General features: G+C 47.5%; 1 protein-coding gene across 1 annotated transcript in view; it reads left to right on the top strand.

The window, feature by feature from the left end:
- Positions 1-711: 711 nt before the first annotated feature.
- Positions 712-22,600, top strand: part of LOC137320626 (ATP-dependent Clp protease ATP-binding subunit clpX-like, mitochondrial) — a 43,633-nt gene continuing 21,744 nt past the window's right edge. The window contains exons 1-6 of the mRNA XM_067982309.1: positions 712-760; positions 1,682-1,845; positions 6,423-6,546; positions 12,880-13,031; positions 19,468-19,630; positions 20,706-20,858. Of these exons, the coding sequence (XP_067838410.1) occupies positions 712-760; positions 1,682-1,845; positions 6,423-6,546; positions 12,880-13,031; positions 19,468-19,630; positions 20,706-20,858 (805 nt within the window). The remainder of the gene's footprint in view (positions 761-1,681; positions 1,846-6,422; positions 6,547-12,879; positions 13,032-19,467; positions 19,631-20,705; positions 20,859-22,600) is intronic.

The raw sequence follows: 22,600 nt of genomic DNA, 5'->3' as shown, positions 1-22,600 counted from the left end.
GCCGGGCAATCTGACCCAGCTGGCTTGCTGGATCCATGGCGGACATTAGTTGAGGGGGTGTGGCGAGAGAACAGATATGCTGTCATCCTGAGAGAGGGCAACATGTGCCACTCCTGTTGTGCCACTGCGACTCCTATGGGGCTGTGGCTCATCACTCTTATTGATCTGTGGGAGAGCAGACTCTAGGAGATCAATGATGTGATTGAGGCCCCTATCCATGTGGTCCCATCAGCCTTTCCAAAGCGGTGGAGATGGTGAAGCCCAGAGTCTAAATGAGCTTCGATCAGAGTGCAAGAGCTGGTGGCACAAGACTCCTGGTGTGAAGGCCCAGCTGCACCATCCATAGCGGCGACCACACACTCCACGGTAGACTGCAGAGCACTGATGCTTTCGTCAGAACGCCACACAAGCTGGAAACCGACGCCTCCATACTCTGAGACGTGGCGCAGCAGCTCCTAGGCGAGCTTTCCGATACCTCATACAATTGCATATGTGCAGAAAGCAGCTTTCTTTTGTAGGCTGGGCCTCAGCAAATCACCTGCTTACTTGTGCTGTGTGATTCATCAAGTGCAGACCCCTCTAACTTACTATCTAGCCCACTAAGGGTGACGATTTCTGTGCTGGTATGTGGGAGGGATGAAGTGAATGTCGGAGCTTCTTCAGGATTATTGCCCTCCTTCCAGTGTTGTTCTGCAGGCTTAAGGTCTTCAAATGGACCTAGAAAAAGGGAGCAAGATAAAGGTTAACAAGGCAGAGAAAGGTTAGGCAGTAGCAGATGATTGGCAGTACTATGCAGTACCAGGTTGCTACGTTGCCTGAATGTGTGATTGCTTGAGGAAAGAGAAAGGGTTCAAGTAATAGACAAACACCCTGCTGAGCATGGCCTCCATCCTGCTTTCTCCATCTGCTTCATTGATGCCCGTGGCTTCCTCCTCCATCTAGGTGAGGGCTTGAATGGAGGCTAGCCCTCCCCCAGATTGGATCCTTTCCACTGTGTTGTGAGCCAACTTGTCCCGCAGAAAGAGTGGAGTGAGTTAGTATGTGGTTCTTATAACGGGTTGGGCAGATGCCTAAAGCTGGCAGGACCCTTCATTAAATATGCAGATTGGGGTCCAACGATGTCATCGAGCTCCAACTACAATTTTAACTGGTGAACTCTCTGGAGAAGCCGTTGAGGCTTTCCCACCAGGTGAAGATAGCGGGAAGAGGATTTGGGGCCTGAAGAAGCCCAAACAGGTACGTTTTCTAACTCTGTTTCTCTTTCCTTGCGGGGCCAGGGTGAACAGGGCCCTCTCGAAATCCCTTCTCCATGACTAACCTTGTTGCCAGCAACTGTTCCTTTGGTGTCAGCTTTTTGCTGCCCAAAAGGCCACTCGTGCCTACCGATAGGCAGCTGACTGGTGGCACGTAGATGAGGCCCAGGAGTGAAACTTGTCTGGACGTGACGCTTCCGTGGCTGGGGGGAGGACTTGCCACTCGCCTCACCCCTCCCACCTGATTCCTGCTCTGGGTTAAAATTGGGGTTGAGGTATTTTTACAATGAAAGAGGATATAGATCTTACGGTTAGGACTATAGTTAAATTTAAATTACAAGATTTGGAAATGAAAACAATTAGATTCGCAACTCTAAATGAACAGACTGTGTGTTCTGAGTGTTTGACTTTTTTGTTATTCTTTTTAGCCTGCCAGCTTTTGGTACCAACTTCAAAACTTATGGCCATAGCAACAACATCTTGCGGACTGATCCATAAACCAGCATGTAGCCCATTGAGAACATTTTCTGTAACTCCAACATTTGGCAAAAAGGATGAAGGCTGTGATAAAGATCATCCAAGAAACAAACAGGTATGAGTGCAATTTTATCTAACTAACGGGAGAAGGAGGCTCCGTGAACATCCCTATCCTCAATGATGGCAGAGTCCAGCATGTGAGTGCAAAAGGCTGAAGCATTTGCAACCATCTTCAGCCAGAAGTGCCGAGTAGATGATCCATCTCGGCCTCCTCCCGCTATCCCCACCTTCACAGAAACCAGTCTTCAGCCAATTTGATTCACTCCACGTGATATCAAGAAACGGCTGAGTGCACTGGATACAGCAAAGGCCATGGCCCCCACAACATCCTGGCTGTAGTGCTGAAGACTTGTGCTCCAGAAGTAGCCGCACCTCTAGCTAAGCTGTTCCAGTAAAGCTACAACACTGGCATTTACCCGACAATGTGGAAAATTGCCCAGGTATGTCCTGTCCATAAAAAGCAGGACAAATCCAATCCGGCTAATTACCACCCCATCAGTCTACTCTCAATCATCAGCAAAGTGGTGGAAGGTGTCGTCGACAGTGCTATCAAGTGGCACTCACTCACCAATAACCTGCTCAGCGATGCTCAGTTTGGCTTCTGCCAGACCTTGACATCAAGGTAGCATTTGACCAAGTGTGGCTCCAAGGAGCCCTAGTAAAATTGAAGTCAATGGGAACCAGGGGGAAAGCTCTCCAGTGGCTGGAGTCCTACCTAGCACAAAGGAAGATGGTGGTGGTTGTTGGAGGCCAATCATCTCAGCCCCAGGACATTGCTGCAGGAGTTCCTCAGGGCAGTATCTTAGGCTCAACCATCTTCAGCTGCTTCATCAATGACTTTCCCTCCATCGTAAGTTCAGAAATGGGGATGTTCGCTGATGATTGCACAGTGTTCAGCTCCATTCGCAACCCCTCAGATAATGAAGCAGTCCGTGCCCGCGTGCAGCATGACCTGGACAACATCCAGGCTTGGGCTGATAAATGGCAAGTAACTTTTGCACCAGACAAGTGCCAGGCAACGGCCATCTCCAACAAGAGAGAGTCTAACCATCTCCCCTTGACATTCAACGGCATTACCATCGCCGAATCCCCCATCAACATCCTGGGGGTCACCATTGACCTGAAACTTTACTGGACCAGCCACATAAATACTGTGGCTACAAGAGCAGGTCAGAGGCTGGGTATTCTGCAGCGAGTGACTCACCTCCTGACTCCCCAAAGCCTTTCCACCATCTACAAGGCACAAGTCAGGAGTGTGATGGGATACTCTCCACTTGCCTGGATGAGTGCAGCTCCAACAACACTCAAGAAGTTCGACACCATCCAGGCTTGATTGGCACCCCATCCACCACCCTAAACATTCACTCCCTTCACCACCGGCGCACAGTGGCTGCAGTGTGTATCATCGACAGGATGCACTGCAGCAACTTGCCAAGGCTTCTTCGACAGCACCTCCCAAACCCGCGACCTCTACCACCTATAAGGACAAGAGCAGCAGGCACATGGGAACAACGCCACCTGCACGTTCCCCTCCAAGTCACACACCATCCAGACTTGGAAATATATCGCCGTTCCTTCTTCGTCGCTGGGTCAAAATCCTGGAACTCCCTTTCTAACAGCACTGTGGGCGAACCTTCACCTCACGGACTGCAATGGTTCAAGAAGGCGGCTCACAACCACCTTCTCAATGGCAATTAAGGGTGGGCAATAAATGCTGGCCTTGCCAGCAACGCCCACATCCCATGAACGAATATAAAAAAAAAATTATATTTTGCCTTTTTTCGTACAACCTTGATTACTCTTTTTATCATTTCTTATTCTTCTTTACTCTGATATGTCAAGCAATTCAACTAGGACAATCTATCCCTTTAAGAAATGTTGTCCCACAGAACATGACTTCTCTTTTCCAAAGCTAATAAGCTGTACCATTACACAGAAATTACCAAATGCCCCAACCCCAGCCTGTGTAGGTGGTTATCCTCCACATGGGCAGTAGTCCTAACCATTTTGCCCGTCCCTTGCCCATATCCCTTTACCCTCACCCCCCTTTCCTTCAGGTATCTAGCCTACCTGATGTTGACATGGTCTCTACTTCAATCAATAACATTTTTTTGTCTTTTTTTCCTCTTATCATCAACACTGTCTTCTCTAATAACAACATGTCCTTATTTCAGCCAGTGCTTATTTTGATTTAGTTTTGAAAAAAAGTTATTCGTGAATATCCAATGGCCTAGAAATTCCACAAAGCTTTCTGCATAATTTCAGCATATAATCGGGGCAAATAACTTTTTATGGCAACAGAATGTGACAGAAGCTATTTTTTCCAATTTTCCGCCCTAAATCAATTCCTCTGAATCCCCTCATGCCTTATTGCGTGCGGCCCAGCAAATTTCGAGTTAGCTAATTTACATATATTGTAATAGGGGGCAGTGGCAGTACAGCCTCAAGTTTCCTGCTTTTACTTTCACAATGCACTCAAGTAAGTTAGAATGAGAATTATAATGTGCAGCTGTTGCCAAGATCAGCTGAGACAGGCAGACATGAGGAATTTGTGAGCCTGAATTGTGTGAAGAGTTGCAAAAGCAATTTCTGCAGCAAGGAACAACTTTTTGCAGCAATTATTTTGGCATTCTGCCTTTACAGACCTGGACTTGCTTCTGACTGTCTCTGGGAGTGTGAGACCATCGGGAGATTTTGACACCACTCTCTACCCGTATGCCATTATCATGGAGGAATTGGAGGAGCAGCACTGGATGAAGCAAGGGAGAGTCAGGCAGCATTTAAGCAGGATGCACCCCACTAGATGTTAGTCCTCACCTCATGAGGGAAGAATATCAATTGTGGAGTGTGTCTGTGTAGCATGGGAGAGGTGAAATAAGAGATGTTGGCCTGTTAAAGTGAAGGAAGGGATTTAAGGTTGTGAATGCAAGTAATTGCTATTACGGGAGATAGGTAGCTATACTGTAAGGTCCGAAGTTATCGGCCCTCATAATCAGAGTGCATTCTGAAGGGTTAGTTGTGCAGCTGTTACTTTTAGAGGGTGAAGAGTGCCCTGGTGCCCATGTGCAAGGAAGAAAAGTAAGAGTGGCTGTATATTACCTTTCCTGCCCTGGCCAGGTCATTGACCATTTTCGGGCCTTGGTCTGCAGTCCTAGGGTGAGAGAATTGCTGCTCCATGCCAGGATCACCTCCCTTCACAGGGCATAAAAAACCTTTTGGGTAGGTTTCCTGTCATGGACACTCAGTACTTGGTCTTTCCCGTCTTCTATTTCGTTCAGAAGGGTTTGTAAATCCGACTCAGTGAAATTGTGGCATCTTCCTCTCTGCCTCTGTGTCATGTCCTTGTCCCTTCTCCAATGCTAGACATTCCTGTAAAGTGGCACAACAACAGCCATGAGACATCCAGTCAAGCCAGCTAAGTCAACTCACTTATCTGCTGTTCCCCCCGACTGCTGATGCAACCTTCAGCCAGAACTGTTTTTTTAATTTTCATGCCTCCCAGCACATTATTCCTGCTTTACACAGGGTTACACCAATCTCTACTCCAATGGATATGCAAATGAGCCAACCCGTGAAATTTTTGTGTAAGTGGCTCTCCAGACCAAGTGCAAAAATGGTGCAACTCACCAAATGGAATTTTGATGTCAATTTATAGTCAGTTGTGGCGTCAAAATATTGAGACATTTTTTCCTCTGTGTGTTAGAGTCCTGCTGTGAGGGCCCAGCTGCAGCATCCTTGCAGGTGAACACACTATCCAAGGTAGACTGCAAAGTGGTGGTGCCATGTACCGTAATACCTGAGACTGGATGCAGACTCCTCCACATTCTCAGCCATAGTGGTGAAACACCTTGGCCCGCCTTCCAATATTTTTTTTTCTCATGGCTGGGCCCTCGAAGTCCTCATCTTTGTTGTCCTCAGCAGAACTGGGAGAGGCCATCGCTCTCCAGTGAGGCCTCTCCTGGGCTGTCCCTGTCAACAGTGGATGCTGCTGCCCACTGGCACTTGGTGTTTTGCCACTTGCAGACCCCTCAAGCTCATTATCCAGCCCATGTGGAGAGCCAATGTCTAAGCTGGTGCCTGGGAGGGGTAGAGCACCTCATGATCCATCTTCAGGAGGAATGGCCTCCTCCAAGTTCTGTTCTCCTGCAGGAGCCTTTTAGTGTTGATAAGAATCAGGAAGAAAGAGAAAAGGGAAAAGAATGCAAGTTGACGTTGCTAAGCTTGCTGCATCTGTGCTGAGTTGAATGAAGGGATACAAGTAATCCTGCTTAGGTACATCACCAGCCTTTCCTTCCCTACACTCATTACCCTGCCTGGGCCAGTGATGTCCAGGGCTTTTTACTCTGCCTGTGTATCATAGAATCATAGAATGATACAGCAAAAATGAACGTGGGGATTGCAACCTCCCTCTAAGGAGGTGCATCCCTGCTTTAAATAGGTCTTGGAAGACACACTGGAAATTGCGCATGTCATGTGGGGGGTTGTCCGATTCCCAATGCGATCGGGAGGCTAGCCTGTCAGTCAAATGGAAATGAGGCCCGGGAGTTAAAATTACCCAGGCTTCCCACCCACCTTGATTCGCGTCCCGAGTTAAAATTGCAGCTAATTTGTGTTTTCTATATATTTTAACAGGCTAATCATAAAAATGGAATGAAGATAACATATCAAAACTCAAAAAAGTCCTTTGGGAAAACACATGATCAATTATGCTGTCCAAAGTGTGGAAGTCAAAGTGTACATATGGAGACAGTTACATGTAAGTCTAGGCTTAATAGTTTGCTTGGTTAGGCCCATTGTGATATCAGTATTGCAGCTATGAGTCTTCACCATATATTACTCATAACATTGTGTAGGGTGTTGCAAAAATAAGGGTCTAGAAAACTGATCATGCTGCACTCGTTTTACGCCTAAAACAAGCGCCTGAGGGTCCAATATGGCAAGTGGCGTGCACATGATCGTTGCGGACTGGACGTGCGCTGCACATCAAATTAGATAAGGCTGCTCAGTAGGCATCCAGGGAGCATGTCTGAAACTGGCATTAGGCTCATTGCATATGCAAATTTTGGGTCTAATGCATGTTTCAGGCCTCTTTGAGAAATTGGTTTGCACAGCAGCCAAACCAGCAGTCCTTAAAGGGACCACTAGACGCTGCCACCCAAAAGGTAAGTTTAACATTTTATTTATCTTATTATGAAGCCTGGAGGAGCAGGAGTGCGACTCCCATCTTCACATTAAAACCACGGACTGCTGCTCATCCCCGCACCCCTGCCCCCCTCCCCCCATTGCCTCTCACCTCCTGGACTCTCCTGAGTTGATCTTGCCGCCCTCCCCAATCTCCACAACCGGGGTCTGGGTCCGTGAATGACACCCACAGCTTGCTGGTACTACTAGTGGTGGACCAATTTGACATTGACCTGCTGCTGGCCTCATTAGGCGCGTGCAGCGTGCGCTGTACCAGGATCACACCTCAATTCGGGCGTGATCCAATTTCTAGGCCAAGAACTTTCTTAGCAAAATTAATCTGATTTGACTTTCAATTTCTCAGTAATGATTAATTAGAAGTGTTGGACATAGCTCTGCACAAAACATTTAGCCCTTCTGTGCACATCCACCTAACCATTACTTAAAGGGACTGGCCAGGCTGAACATGGAATAATCCAAATGTGACAAAATTCAGGCATTTGTGAACAAGTTCAAAATTTTCCATTCCTTAGGAAGATTCTATATAATTGGAAGTTTGGCCTAGAAGTTGGTGACGCCACGCCCATTTCACTGGCATGAACGGGATCCTTAGCATCTAATATGGCAGTTAACGTGCGCGTATGGCGGAAATGTGTCGCCCGCCATACTGGTGAAGGCAGAAAAACAGGTAGTCAGGGCCTGCTCCTGAAACAGGCGTTAGGCCCTTTGCACATGCAAATACGGAGCCTATCGCCTGTTTCAGGTCCCCTTCCTGAAATTGGTCTACCCTGAACGGGGATTGCAACCTCCCTTTAAGAGCTACATCCCTGCTTTAAATAGGTCTTGGAAGACACGCTGGAAATTGCGCACGTCATGTGGGGGGTTGCCCGATTCCCAACGCAATAGGGAGGGCAGCCTGTCAGTCAAATAAAAATGAGGCCCAGGTCTGGACGAGGTAGCTGACAGGATCAGTGCCACCAGCATTACTGCAGGTCAGCTGCATTCAGGAAAACCAGGTGTACATGTAGCCTAACCATTGGTCCTTAAAGAGGTTCGTGGAGGCCGCCACAAAAATTTACGTTTTAAAAATAATACCTGAATGTGGAGCTGGGAGGAGCTGGAGTGCACCTCCTGGCTGCACAGCACTGCCAAACACTGTTGCTGGGCTTCGTCTGATCTCCTCCCCCACCTCCCAGGACCTACCTGAAGGCCGTAGCCAGTGACGCAGTGGCCCGAAATTCAAAATCCAATTTGCTGATGAGTTGCCTGGAGACACCCAGCAGGCATCCGCAGCTTGCCGGTCTCATGTAAATGAGGCCCAAGGCACAACATTGGATGTCCATCAGGCCTACCCGTTCCAGTGCATAGATCGATCCCTGCGCCCAGTTTGCCTCGACTGGCCAGCACAAACCAATTTCTAGGACTTTGTATCTAGCTATTATATTCAATTGTGTCACTCTTGAGAAGTGTCTGACAAACTCAGAGGGGTATATTTTGACTTTTTGCATTAGTGTAAAACCTCAATGGAAATAAAAATCTGGAGAGATGTAAAATGGACTGCCAATTCACTATCACCCGTTCTACATTATTGCACAAAGTCAAAATCTACCCCAAAGTGTCATTATACATGGAAACTGTCCATTATGGAAGAAAAAATCATGATTAGCAAAACTATCAATGAACAACTAAGAAGCAACAAAAAAAATACAATGAACAAGCAGCAAAAAGTTACCAATAAAGAAGCAAGTGGCACAAAAACAACTATTGAAATCGCTGCTCTCCTGGCCTCAACCTGCCACTAATTCAGGGATATAGTGGGATGCTGACTGAGATTGTACATTTTAAGTTAGGCACTCTGGTTTATTTAGTATTGGGACCAGTGTGATTTCCTGAATACTGATCCTGTTGCTTCTCTATTTTTTACTACTGGAAATTTGCTGGTTTTAATATCCCAAGATGAGAAATGCACCTGCTTAAAACTACTGCTCCCATAGTTAGTGATGAAAATAGAATGGAGTAACTAGAAAACTGCAGTGCGAAATGTAGATGGTCTTTGATTTCATATCACATTCATGTTATGTCTCAGTTTATTTCACCTGGTCACCAAACATAAAGAGGCAAGCATCAGAATGCCTCCTGCCACTGCCTCTCCAGTTTAGTACTTCACAGCCCATTCCAGCTTCGGGCCTCTGGCCTCGGGACCTGATCCTTCCACGATCCAGCACAGGCCTCTCCCCCCTTCAGGTCATAGAATCATAGAATCATAGAAAATAGGAGCAAGAGTAGGCCATTTGGCCCTTCGGGCCTGCTCCGCCATTCAGAATGATCATGACTGATCGTCTAACACAGTACCCTGTTCCCGATTTTTCCCCATATCCCTTAATCCCTTCAACATTAAGAAATTTAACTATCTCCTTCTTGAATATATTTAATGACTTGGCCTCCACTGCCTTCTGTGGTAGAGAATTCCACAGGTTCACCACCCTCTGAGTGAAGAAATTTCTCCTCATCTCGGTTCTAAATGGCATACCCCATATCCTGAGACTGTGACCCCTGGTTCTGGACTCCCCAGCCATCGGGAACATCCTCCCTGCATCTAGTCTGTCTAGTCCTGTTAGAATTTTATATGTTTCGATGAGATCACCTCTCATTCTTCTAAACTCTAGTGAATATAGGCCTAGTCGACCCAATCTCTCCTCATACGTCAGTCCTGCCATCCCAGGAATACTGCATACAGTTTTGGTGTCCATACTTAAGAAAAGACATACTTGCTCTCGAGGCAGTACAAAGAAGGTTCACTCGGTTAATCCCGGGGATGAGGGGGTGGACATATGAGGAGAGGTTGAGTAGATTGGGACTCTACTCATTGGAGTTCAGAAGAATGAGAGGCGATCTTATTGAAACATATAAGATTGTGAAGGGGCTTGATCGGGTGGATGCGGTAAGGATGTTCCCAAGGATGGGTGAAACTAGAACTAGGGGGCATAATCATAGAATCATAGAAGTTACAACATGGAAACAGGTCCTTCGGCCCAACATGTCCATGTCGCCCAGTTTATACCACTAAGCTAGTCCCAATTTCCTTAGAATAAGGGGCTGCTCTTTCAAAACTGAGATGAGGAGAAACTTCTTCACTCAGAGGGTGGTAGGTCTGTGGAATTTGCTGCCCCAGGAAGCTGTGGAAGCTACATCATTAAATAAATTTAAAACAGAAATAGACAGTTTCCTAGAAGTTAAGGGAATTAGGGGTTACGGGGAGCGAGCAGGAAATTGGACATGAATTTAGATTTGAGGTTAGGATCAGATCAGCCATGATCTTATTGAATGGCGGAGCAGGCTCGAGGGGCCGATTGGGCCTACTCCTGCTCCTATTTCTTATGTTCTTATGTTCTTATGAATCAGTCTGGTAAACCTTCGTTGCACTCCCTCCATGGCAAGGACATCCTTCCTCAGATAAGGAGGCCAAAACTGCACACAATACTCCAGATGTGGTTTCACCAAGGCCCTGTATAACTGCAGTAAGACATCCCTGCTCCCGTACTCAAATCCTCTTGCAATGAAGGCCAACATAGCATTCACCTTCCTAACTGCTTACTGCACCTGAATGCTCGCTTTCAGCGACTGGTGTACAAGGACACCCAAGTCTCGTTGCACCTCCCCTTTTCCCAATCTATCACCATTCAGATAATAATCTGCCTTTCTGCCTCACATTTATCCACGTTATACTGCATCTGCCATGTTCTTGCCCACTCACCCAACTTGTCTAAATCACAATGGAGCCTCTTTGCATCCTCCTCACAGCTCACATTCCACCCCAGCTTTGTGTCGTCTGCAAACTCAGAAATGTTACATTCAGTTCCCTCATCCAAATCGTTGATATATATTGTGAATAGCTGGGGCCCAAGCACTGATCCCTGCGGTACCCCACTGGTCACTGCCTGCCACCCGGAAAAAGAACCATTTATTCCTACTCTCTGCTTCCTGTCTGTCAACCAATTCTCAATCCATGCCAGTATATTCCCCCCAAGCCCATGTGCTTTAATTTTGCACACTAACCTCTTGTGTGGGACCTTATCAAAAGCCTTCTGAAAATCCAAATACACCACATCCACTGGTTCTCCCCTATCTATTCTACTAGTTACATCCTCAAAAAACTCCAGTAGATTTGTTAAGCATGATTTCCCTTTCATAAACCCATGCTGACTTTGTCCAATCCCGTTAATGCCTTCCAATTGTTCTGTTATCATATCCTTTATAATAGACTCTAGCATTTTCCCCACTACTGATGTTAGGCTAACTGGTCTGCAATTCCCTGTTCTTTCTCTCCCTCCTTTTTTAAATGGTGGGGTTACATTTGCCACCCTTCAATCTGTAGGAACTGTTCCAGAGTCTATAGAATTTTGGAAGATGACCACCAATGCATCCACTATTTCCAGGGCCACTTCCTTTTCCTACCTCCCAGCTCTCTTCCTATTCCAGCCTCAGACTCTCAATGGTTTATGGGCATATATTTTTAAATTAAAGCTGAACAATTATATACATCCATTAATGAAGAATTATATATTTTCTGTATAATTAAAAATGATGCATCTGGCACATATCTGTAGGATATGGGAATGTCTGTGGGGATGGAAAAGTGTCCAACTAATCAAATCCTGGGAAACCTTTTTTGAAAGACCTTTGAACAGCCATCCTTACCATTGTGTATAACTAAAGACAATAACAACTTGCATTTATATTGCACCTTTAACACAGGAAAGTGTCCCAAGGTGCTTCACAGAAGTATAATCAGACAAAAATTGATACTGAGCCAAAGAAGGAGGTATTAGGAAGGGTGACTAAATGCTTGGTCAAAGAGGTAGATTTTAAGGAGGGTCTTAAAGGAGGAGAGAGAGGTGGAGAAATGGAGAGGTTCAGGGAGGGAATTCCAGATTTTAGGGCCGAGACGGCTGATGGCACAGTTACCAATGGTGGGGCGAAGAGAGTGTAGAATGGACAAGAGGCCAGAGTTGGAGGAACTGAGAGTTCTCAGAGAGCTGTAGGACTGTAGGATGTTAAAGAGATAGGGAGGGGTGAGGCCATGAAGGGATTTGAACACGAGGATGAGAATTTTAAATTGGAGGTAATGGGGGACTGGGAGTCAATGTAGGTCAGCGAGCGCAGGGGTGATGGGTGAGCGAGGCTTTCTGCAAGTTTGGGTACGGGCAGCAAGGTTTTGGATGAAGTGGTTTATGGAGAGTGGAGGATGGGAGGCCGGCCAGGAGAGCATTGGAATAGTCAAGTCTGGAGGTGACAAAGGCATGGATGAGGGTTTTGGCAGCAGATGGGCTGAGGCAGGAGCATAGCATTTGTCATTTGCTTAATACATGTGTGCACTGCAGACTGGAGGATGTGGCAGATGTCCTTTCCCCAATGCTTCCAGATTCCAACGCCACAAATGCTCCGAGATACCAGTCACCCTATGAAATTTCCGTTGTTCTGACTCTGGCCTCTCATATATTCCCCTTCCCTTTGTCCCACCATTGGCAGTCGTGCCTTTAGCTACCTAGGCCCTACACTCTTGAATTTCCTCCCTAAACTACTCTGACTCTCCATCTCCATTTCCTCCTTTAAAACCTCCTAAACCCCACCTCTTTGACCAAGCTTTTGGTTACCCCTCCTAGCGAATGAAATTGGTCATAAGCGGTAGTGCAAAATGACAATAACAAATCATCAGCCTATTTTAACTCCTTCTTTGGCTTGGTGTCCCTGAAGCCCTTTGGCACATTTTGATTCTAATGCAAATCTCCCAGTCTGTAATGCAGTGCACTAACATGTTGGGCCTTGGGTTTTAAATTTGAAGTGGAAAATTGTATTTGATGTGCATGGTGTAATATGTATAATATTAAAGTGTTTTTTGTTCTTCTAGACTCCACGCCTTTTGTAAAATGTAAAAAATGTCAACACTTCTTTTTGATGGTGAGGTCAAAACAATCTCCTACAAACAGCTACAAAGAAGTAGAGTTGTGGCACACAGCTGATAAAAGTGACTGTCAAGTGAATCTACCAGTACCAAAAGAAGTAAGGTGCACACTTTTCTTTCGCTGATTCTTATTGTACATTTGAATGATGATGCCTCTCTCATGAGTTGTTTTTATATTGGTGTTGTTTAGGTTGAATTCCAGGAGACCAGCCTCTTTTAACTGACTCTTGGGGCTCGATTTTCCAGTGAAGTAGCGAGTGCATTGGAGGTTGGGGGGGGCTCCGAAAATCACGGAAATCCCGAGCAGGTTCGGAACCCTGCTCCAACCCGCAGACTTCTGGGTTCTCCACTGACGCATCTAGGTGCGCGTGTGCCTCCTGAATGCGAAAGTCCCACCGGCAATTAAAGCCGGCAGGATGATAGTTAAGAGACTTATGTAGATACTTAAAGTACTTAATTTTGTCCACATTAAGGCAGGGATCTGATTTTAAACATCCTCAGCATGTTTCCCGTGCTGTGGGAAACACTCCATGTTCTACCAGACATGTTTCAGCCAGCAGCAAGTTGGACATTCAAATGCTTGTTTGACAGATGGGGAGAAATGGTGAGTTCTTGCTGCAGGGCACTCAGTTCTTTCACACAAACTTTTGGCTGTGAGATCTTTGTGTTTTTACTGAAAATTCTTACTTTCCACTCACAATCGCTCTGTTCACACATATTTACCAACTTTTCAGACCCCCTCAAACTCACACCCTCAGGATGGGGGGCATGATGGCTGCATTCACCAGTACATCCAAGGACAAGCAACATCACCAGCCTCACCAGGCACGGCGTGTACTTCCACCACTTGCAGCTCCACAACACAGTGCTGCACCACAGGCATCTGCACAAGAGCACAGAGGGCAACAACAGAGAGAGCGACGTTGCAGGAGGCACTATTCTCGCCACAGGATCTACAGACAAAGGCTCAGCTTCCTGGACCTTTCTGAGGAGCAGTGCATATGGAGGCTCAGAGTGAGTCGCCAGGTAGTCGGGACATCTGCAGCCACCTTCATGCCAAGCTGCTGCCAGCTGGGCCGACCGGCATCCCATTACCCGTCGCTGTCAAAGCCCTCAACTTTTTCGTCTTCAGATCATTCCAGGGTGCCATTGAGGACATCACCGGGGTCTGTCAGTCGTCTGCGTACATGTGCATAAGGCAGGTCACCGACAGCTTGTTTCGCAGAGCCTCGCAGTATGTCAACTTCCCCATGGACAACCTTAGCCAGACAGAGAGGGCAGTGAGATTCCACTCTGTGGCTGGCTTCCCATGGGTGCAGGATGTAATCGATTGCACCCGTATAGCAGTATGAGCACCTCCACACGAGCCAGGACTGTTCATCAACAGAAAGGGGTATCACTCCATCAATACTCAACTCGTTTGTGACCACCGCAAAAGATTCCTTCACATGTGTGCCAGATTCCCTGGCAGCTGCCACGACTCCTTCAACCTGAGGGAATCCAACATTCCACCCCTTTTCCACGCACTGAACACCCTTAAGGGCTGGCTGCTCGGGGACAAGGGATACCCCCTCCACATGTGGCTCATGACACCTCTGAGGAACCCCATCACTGAGCAACGGTGTCGATATAACGACAGCCATATCGCCACCAGGTCTGCAATTGAGCATGCTATAGGGCTGCTCAAGATGCGATTTAGGTGCCTTGATCGTTCTGGGGGAGTGCTTCAATACGCACCAGACAGAGTGGGAAGCATTATAGTTGTGTGTTGTGCTCTGCACAACATGGCACAACAGAGAGGGGTGCCGCTTGAGGAGGTCCCATCCACATCTGCCATCCACATTGAGGAGGAGGAAGAGGTGGAACCCATGGGCAGAGCAGCGGCTCACCTGGCTGCTCGTGAGGTCAGGGAGTCACTGATATGTGAATGGTTCTCCTAACATCAGAAAGTGTGAAGAGTCCAGTCCTCACACCACCTGGAAAGACCACTGCCCACACCAGACCACCCCCCACCCCCCCCCCACACAAATCAGTCCTGCAGCTACACATACACCCACTGTAGAGTGACCCAATGGGTGGCATCAAGTGTCGCCGTTCATGGTGAACCTCATGAAAGGGCCCTATCACAAAAGCCAGTCAAGAATGGGCAAGACATGACAGTAGTGGTGACAAACATAACATTTAATGTCACTTTAACAAAAAGCAAATATAAATGAAAAAGATGACAGTCTGTCAGACCTCCATTGTGCATACCCTTCGCGCTCACAAAACCTTCGCCTTTCGCTTACGACTTCTTCTATGTGGTGCATCCCCTGTGGCTGCAGCAGAATTAGTGGCAGGTTGCTCACATTCATGCCCTGACTGCTTAGATGCTTTGGGCCTACGCCCTCTGAGTTTTGGAGCCCGTGAGGGCCCCTCCAAAGACTGCTCCAACTGCACCTGTGCAGGGGCAGACTCGGCCACCTGGAGAGGAGGCAGCATTCCGAGTACTGGTTGAGAGGGGGGCAACGGGTGAGACGTGGGAGTGCTTTGAGTGGTGTCCTCACTTCCGTGCCCCCTTTTGCCATCAACCCTCCCCTGGGCCAGGGCCACATCACTCCTACCACGCTGCTGGACAACAGTTTGGAGGACATGTGTGATGCCTTGTAAGGCCAGTGTTAGTGTACCTGTCTGCCTGTCTAAGGCAGCAGAATGTTGTTCACCCTGAGTCCAAACGGCCGTTGTCAGAGCCTGAATGGACTCATTTGTGAGCCGTGCTTGAAGCTCAACAGAGGCTAGCCTTCTCTCCATCACAGACATTCCCGCACTTAACTGTGACACTATCTCAGACAGTTGTTCACGCCCCTGTGACATTATCTAGAGATTCCCTCCCGTACCTGTGCCACCATTCCACTCATGCAGGAGTTGGACTCCTCCATCTTCTGCACTATTGTGGAGAGTGCATGTGGCATCAGTTCCAGTACCTCGCAAATGTGCTGCTGTCTCTCGATTATCCTTTTAAAGGATGGCCCATGGAGAGCAGAGCTTGGAGAGGAGTGCGCCCACTGACGCAGACTCTCCACAGCTGCCCCTGCTATCAGTGTCTGCTCATGCTCATTTGTGTGTGGTGACTCATCAGGTGCCAATCCAACTAACTGAGGAATAGGATCCACCGAGGTGTGAGTATCTGCACTGGTGGATGGCTCAGTAAGATGTGACGGTGCGCCCTCAGAGGCCGGCAGGTCATCTGAGGAATCGCCCTCTGCCGTCACTGCGGTCGCTGAAGGCCCTGTAAGGGAACAGAAGGCAATATTAAGCATCATCACAGATGTGTCATGTTGCGATGTGCATATTGAGGTGTTGAAGATGGCAAGCATTGTTAACATCAATTCATATTGTGTGTGATGAATGTTAAAGTTGTGTCACCAGTCGCTTGTGGGGTGCCAGTCTCGCCGTCCCTGACGGACAGACACTCGAGGTTGCGGCTGAGCTCCAGTGCCTCCTGCCTCGTCTGTGAGGACCACTATTTGTTGTGGCCCCCCTCCAGTCCTCGGCCTCTTGCGTGCATTTTGCGCTCTCTTCTAGAAAGGGACAAAGAACAGACATGTGAGTGAGTGATGGTGAAGCGGCCAACCGATGAATGCACTGCTTTGGGTGAGGTTGACCGTGAAAGAGGCGCACCATAGCGTGATTATGAGACAGAGCTATCACATTAGATGAGGATTGGGGTGAATGGTAGTGGTGGGGTGACTAATGGGGAGGTGAGAAAGTTCTGGTAAGTTGAGGATGAGCCTTAAGTGAGTGTGAGGAGTGATGCGATGGAGTAGTCTTGGCAGTGCAGAATGAGTTCGGTGGGGTGGGGGGGTGGGGGTGGTGGCAGTGATGTGGAACATGGAATGCAGGAGAATCAATAAGTGTACTCACTTTTGCTGCCTAGTTAGGTCATTGAAGCGCTTCTGCATAGATCCAGCTGCTGCTGGTGACCTCCTCTGCCATCACGAGCCCTTCTTGGTGGCTGAGGCAGGCTTCTTCCTCCCGTCCACTAGGTAAAACACATCCCTCCTCCTCCTCACTCCATCCAGTAGCACCTGGAGTGAGGCATTGTTAAACCTTGGAGCAGCCTTGCCCCTGTGCTGCTCCATTGTGGTCTGTGAGTGTTTGCTTCAGCAAAAGCCTTTGAAGCAATAGCCCTTTAAATAGAGCTCCTCCAGCTGACAGCCTGTGGCACCAATTGAATTGCGATCGCGAGGGAAATGGACATTTTTTATTAGTCGGGTTACCCACGCGCCCATTCACCCCACAGCTGCCATCCTGCCTCTATTCTAATATCAGGGCCTTGGTGTTTACACTACTGAATGAAAATAGGGCAATTTTAACTCCCGAGCGGGAAGCCAGCTGGTGGTGATTGAGGGAGACAATAGCATAGATTTCACGCAATATAAAAACAGCTGAAAATGGCTGTTTATACTGTTTCGTTGGGGGTTCTGCCAGTCTTCCATTGTAACTGCCACCAGAGTTATGGCGGGCGACTAGTAGAACCTCCAAAGGATTTCAGGGCCACTTTTGTCAATTTGTTTCCTGAAACTGAGTTAAGTACGTTGCATATTGATGATAACTGCAGAATAATGTACTATTAATTTTAAACCTCCGACATCTAATTGGAAACTGCTATACTGCAAAAACTCATTCTGCAGCAAATCATGGGGTCGATTTTCGGATGGCCGAGCAGGTGCGTTGGGGGTGGGGGGGCTCGTAAAATCAGGGAATCCCGGAGCGGGTCCGGAGCCCGGCTCCAACCCGCCCACTTCCGGGTTCCCCAGTGACGCGTTCGGGTACATGCGCAGCTCCCGCATGTGGGACTCCCACCAGCAATTAAAGTCGGCGGGATGACAATTTAAATACATACTTACTTAGTTGAGGTACTTGACAGACCTCATCGACAGGAGATTTTGGCAGGAGTGCAATTTTCATGGATCCTCAGCGTGTTTCCCGTGCTGTGGGAAACACTCCCTGTTGGAGCAGACGTGTTTCAGTCAGCAGCCAGTGGGAGATGCAAAAGATTTTTTGACAGTTGGGGGGAAAACCTCATTTATTGCAGCAGGGCACTCTGTCACTTCAGACAAAGTTTTGGCTGCAACACCTTTGTGTTTCCACTCAAAGTTATTAATGTATACCCTAAACTCTGCTGTGCAAACACAGTTACCTACTTTGCGGACCCCCTCAAACTCACACCGTCAGGATGGGGGGCGCCATAGCTGCATTCATCACTTCATCCGAGGACGAGCAACATCACCAGCCTCGCCAGGCACACCGTCCACCTCTGCCACGTGGAGCTCCACAACACAGTGCTGCGCCACAGGCACCTGTACAAAATAATCATGCAACTACACATACAGCTACTGTAGGGTGACATCAAGTGTGGGTGTTCATGGAGTACCTCATGAAAGGGAGTTATTGCACAAGCCAGTCAAGAATGGCCAAGACGTGGCAGTAGTGGTGACAATAAAATATTTAACGTGAGTTGAACCAAAATCAAATATAAATAAAATACATGACAAACCGTCAAACACCCTTGTGCATCCCCTTTGTGCTCACGAAACCTTTGCCTTACGCTTCCTACTACTCATACATCCCCTGTGGGTGCAGCAGAGGTAGTGGCAGATTGGGTGAGGGTGACCGTGAAAGAGATGCATCAGAGGGTGAGTATGAGACAGAGCCATGAGATTGTATGAGGATTGGGTTGAGTGGTAGTGGTGGGATGAGTACTGAGGAGGTGAGTAAGTGCAGGTAAGTTGAGGATGAGGTTTGAGTGGGTGTGAGGAGTGATGCGATAGAGTAGTGTTGGCAGTGCAGAAGGAGTTGTGGGGTCGGGGCGGTGATGTGGAAGACGGAGTGTAGGAGAATGAGTAAGTGTGCTCACTTTGGCTGACCTAGTTAGGTCATTGAAGCGCTTCCTGCACTGTATCCAGGTGCGGGATATGTTGCTGGTGCTGCTGACCTCCTCTGCCACGTCAAGCCAGGCCTTCTTAGTGGCAGAGGCAGGCCACTTCCTCCCGTCCGCCGGGTAAAAGATCTCCCTCCTCCTCCTCACCCCATCCAGTAAGACCTGGAGTGAGGCATCATTAAACCTGGGAGCAGCCTTTCCCCTGGGCTGTTCCATTGTATAATTTTGGTTGTTTGCTGCAGGAGCAGCATTGGAGGACTGCCCCTTTAAATAGGACTCCTCCACCTGACAGCCTGTGATGCGGGTGTGCAGTCCGCCCACTGCGTCGGTTTCCAACGGGAATCTCGGAAGCCAAGGTAAGTGGCTTCAATTTACTCGTGATCGCGTAGGGAACCCACCGATTTTACTGAGTGGGTTACCCACGCACCCAGCCGACCCCCCGCTGCCAACCCGCCTCCCTGGTAATATCGGTGCCCATGTCTCTAAGTGAGCATGGTAACATTTGAGTTCAGGTTTTAACTAAAGAAACTTGTTCATCGTTATTTTAAAGTCGGTTTAATGACCTGGTATTTTACAAGTTGTGGAAAGTTGTTAAATGTCTTTGGTTTCAGCTCCATAGATTTTTGGATGATTATGTTATTGGTCAAAACCAAGCTAAGAAAGTTCTCTCAGTAGCTGTCTACAATCACTATAAACGACTTAACAACAATATTCCATCCGAAGTCACACAGCATACTGAGGTTTATGATGATGGTTACTCCCACTCTTCTAAAGGTATGTCTAATCTGGGGCTTTTTGATCTTTACAATTGTAAGTTCCTACGGTGTTTCTGGTTAAAATCAATAATACTTGACAGCATAGATGGCCCTAGCAAAATCAGCAACTTTAAATCAATTTTGTTTGAGGTAATAAAATGAAAAGCTTTGCAGTTATACAGGAAAGAAAGGTCCCAGGTTCAGTCTCTGGTCTGTGCTGAATTAAGCAATTTCAGCCAGAGAGTGATGGTTACATCAAGGGGAAGGGAACAAAATCAGTTATGGCTCTCGCTTCTGATCCCGATCGAAGTGACTCCTGCTGGAAGAGTTTGCGTTTATAGAGATCAGGTGAGGAGAGATTTAGGGCTGCTTGAATGCCTCACCCTCCAGGACGAATAGCTTGCCAACAGTCACTGCCCATGCCTATTTGTGACGAATGCCTGCTTGGGTGTGATACCGGATGGCTGCTGGTGTCTGGGGAACCATTCCAGCATAAGACACTGGGATTAGGAGCGTAAATTATTATTTCTTCCACATTGAAAAGTTTGTGGAATATCCTTTAAAGTATTCAGTCTTCATCACATTGGTGTGCACAGTGCAGCCGGAGAAGTCATTGCATTGCAGGTCACGGATAAAAACACCTCTGTTTTTGAATACTGTACACTAAGTCACGCACTTTCCTTGTATTGGTGCCATTGCTGGTTCAAAGAGTAATTCCACGTGCTTTGCACAAAATATAAAAATGAGTGGTGATGTGCAAAATTGTCTTGTAGGCTGACTGGAGTGGCCGCTAAAAACAAAATCCTCACTATTCCTAATAGTCCATCTAAAAAGCCTTATGCCTTCACTGTGGGAGGGAGGGAGAAGGAGGAGGGAATGTTGCGTGTAGCTTGTATGCTATTATTTAGCAGAAAAGCTAAAGAAATGTGCTTTGACGGTAATTTTTTTTAAAACAGAGGCTAGAGTAAGTGAGGATTACTCCTGTTTGAAGTTTCATTGTTAGATTGAACTTTTGTAAGAATATCAAAAAAACATGAAAAGCATGGCTACAAAATAATGTTTAATAAAGTGTTCATCTATTTTTTGTCCTCCAGAACTGTTGCAACTGACAGGATTGATTCCGCCTTCACCTTATTTATCACAACAGCCATTGTCACAGAGAAGTTTCCGAAAGACTTTTGACTCTGACAGTGATATGGTTCATCTAGACAAAAGTAATATCATTCTGCTTGGACCAACAGGCTCAGGTATAATGGAGCTCAGTAGGATCAGAAATACAAATGTAACTATTGTATCATTTTGGTGTTATCTTTTTGTTTCAGCGGCCCGGTACAGTGCAAAGAAATTTACCAGTGAAGTTAAAGTAGGTTCATGTCTAGTTTGTTTAAGAATGAATCTAATATGTACATTGAAAGTATTTGCATTTATATGGAGCCATGGAGTAAATTTTAACCCCCAAGAACGGGTGGGTTGGGGGCGGGTGGGCAGTGAAAATCCACCGTTTTAGGAGTGGGACCGCTTCCCAGCTCCAAAACGCCCACCTCCGGGTTTGACCTAGACGCGTTAGCATGCGTGCGTGCTTCTGACACCCTGAAGTCCCATCGGCACTTAAAGCCGTCGGGCTGATATTTAAAGGGCCAATTTAGGCATGTAAACCAGGTGATGCGATTAATTTTTTGTTTATTGAGTTACACAAACCATTTTAACTTGTCCTGAACGTGTCTCCCATGGCCTCTGAAACACGCCATGAAAACGGAGGCGAGTTGCAGCCGGCCCTTATTTGGACCTTTAAACCAGTAATTGACACGTGAATAAAAGGTGAGTTTTTGCAGCAGGGCAATCAGTTCTCTCAGACAAACCCTTGGCTGGGAGTCCTTTGTGTTTAGACTGAGATTTCTTTGCTCACACTCAGAATTCTTGTGTTCAGATATATTTACCTACATTTTGGACCCCCCCCAAACTGACAACATCAGGATGGGGGACGCAATGGATTTATTCAACAGTACATCTGAGGAGGAGGCACATCACCATCCTCGGCATGCATGGCGTGGAGTTCTGGGTGTTGCAGCTCCACAAGACGGAGATGCACCACAAAGACCTGCCGAAGAGCAGAGAGGGGACCAATGGAGGGTACGACATCGCAGGAGGTACTACGCACATGAGAGAGTCTACAGGCAGAGGCTGAGCTTTCTGGATCTCTCTGAGGACCAGCGCCCACGCAGGCACAGATTGAGTCGCCAGGTGGTCGCAGACATCTGCACGCTCCTTCATGCAGAGCTGCTCCCGGCTGAGCCTGGTGGCCACGTATTGCTCGTCGCACTCAAAGTAACCACTGCCCTCAATTTCTTCGCCTCTGGGTCCTTCCAGGGCGCCACCTGTGTCATCTCCAGGGTTTCTCAGTCTGCAAATAAATGTACATGACAGGTCACGGATGGCTTATTTGCCAGGACATCCGACTACGTCGACTTCCACTGTGACGATGTCAGCCAGACTGAGAGGGCAGTGGGTTTCAACTCTCTCGCTGGCTTCCAACAGGTGCAGGGCGCAATTGAATGTACACACATAGCAATCCGAGGACCTGCACATGAGCCAGGACTGTTCATCAACCAAAAGGGATATCACTCTATCAGTGCACAGCTAGTTTGCGATGACCGGAAGAGACTTCTGCAGGTGTGTGCCAAATTTGTGCGAGTCCAACATCCTGGACCTCTTCCACGTACAAGACAGACTTAAGAGCTGGCTTCTTGGAGACAAGGGATACCCCCTGCCGATGTGACTCATGATACCTGTGAGAAACTCCACCAATGAGACACAGCAGTGCTACCATGACAGTCACATCACCACCATGTCTGTCATTGAACAAGCCACAGGAATGCTGACGATGTGCTTCAGGTGCCTGGATTGATCTGAGGATCCCTTCAGTACTCACCAGCGAGTGTGTGCAGAATAATAGTCGTGTGTTGCGTCCTGCACAACATTGCTCAGCAGG

The sequence above is a fragment of the Heptranchias perlo genome, chromosome 4 (assembly GCF_035084215.1).
Source record: "Heptranchias perlo isolate sHepPer1 chromosome 4, sHepPer1.hap1, whole genome shotgun sequence".
In the NCBI taxonomy this organism is placed as follows: Eukaryota; Metazoa; Chordata; class Chondrichthyes; order Hexanchiformes; family Hexanchidae; genus Heptranchias; species Heptranchias perlo.
This window is presented reverse-complemented; position numbering and strand designations above follow the sequence as displayed.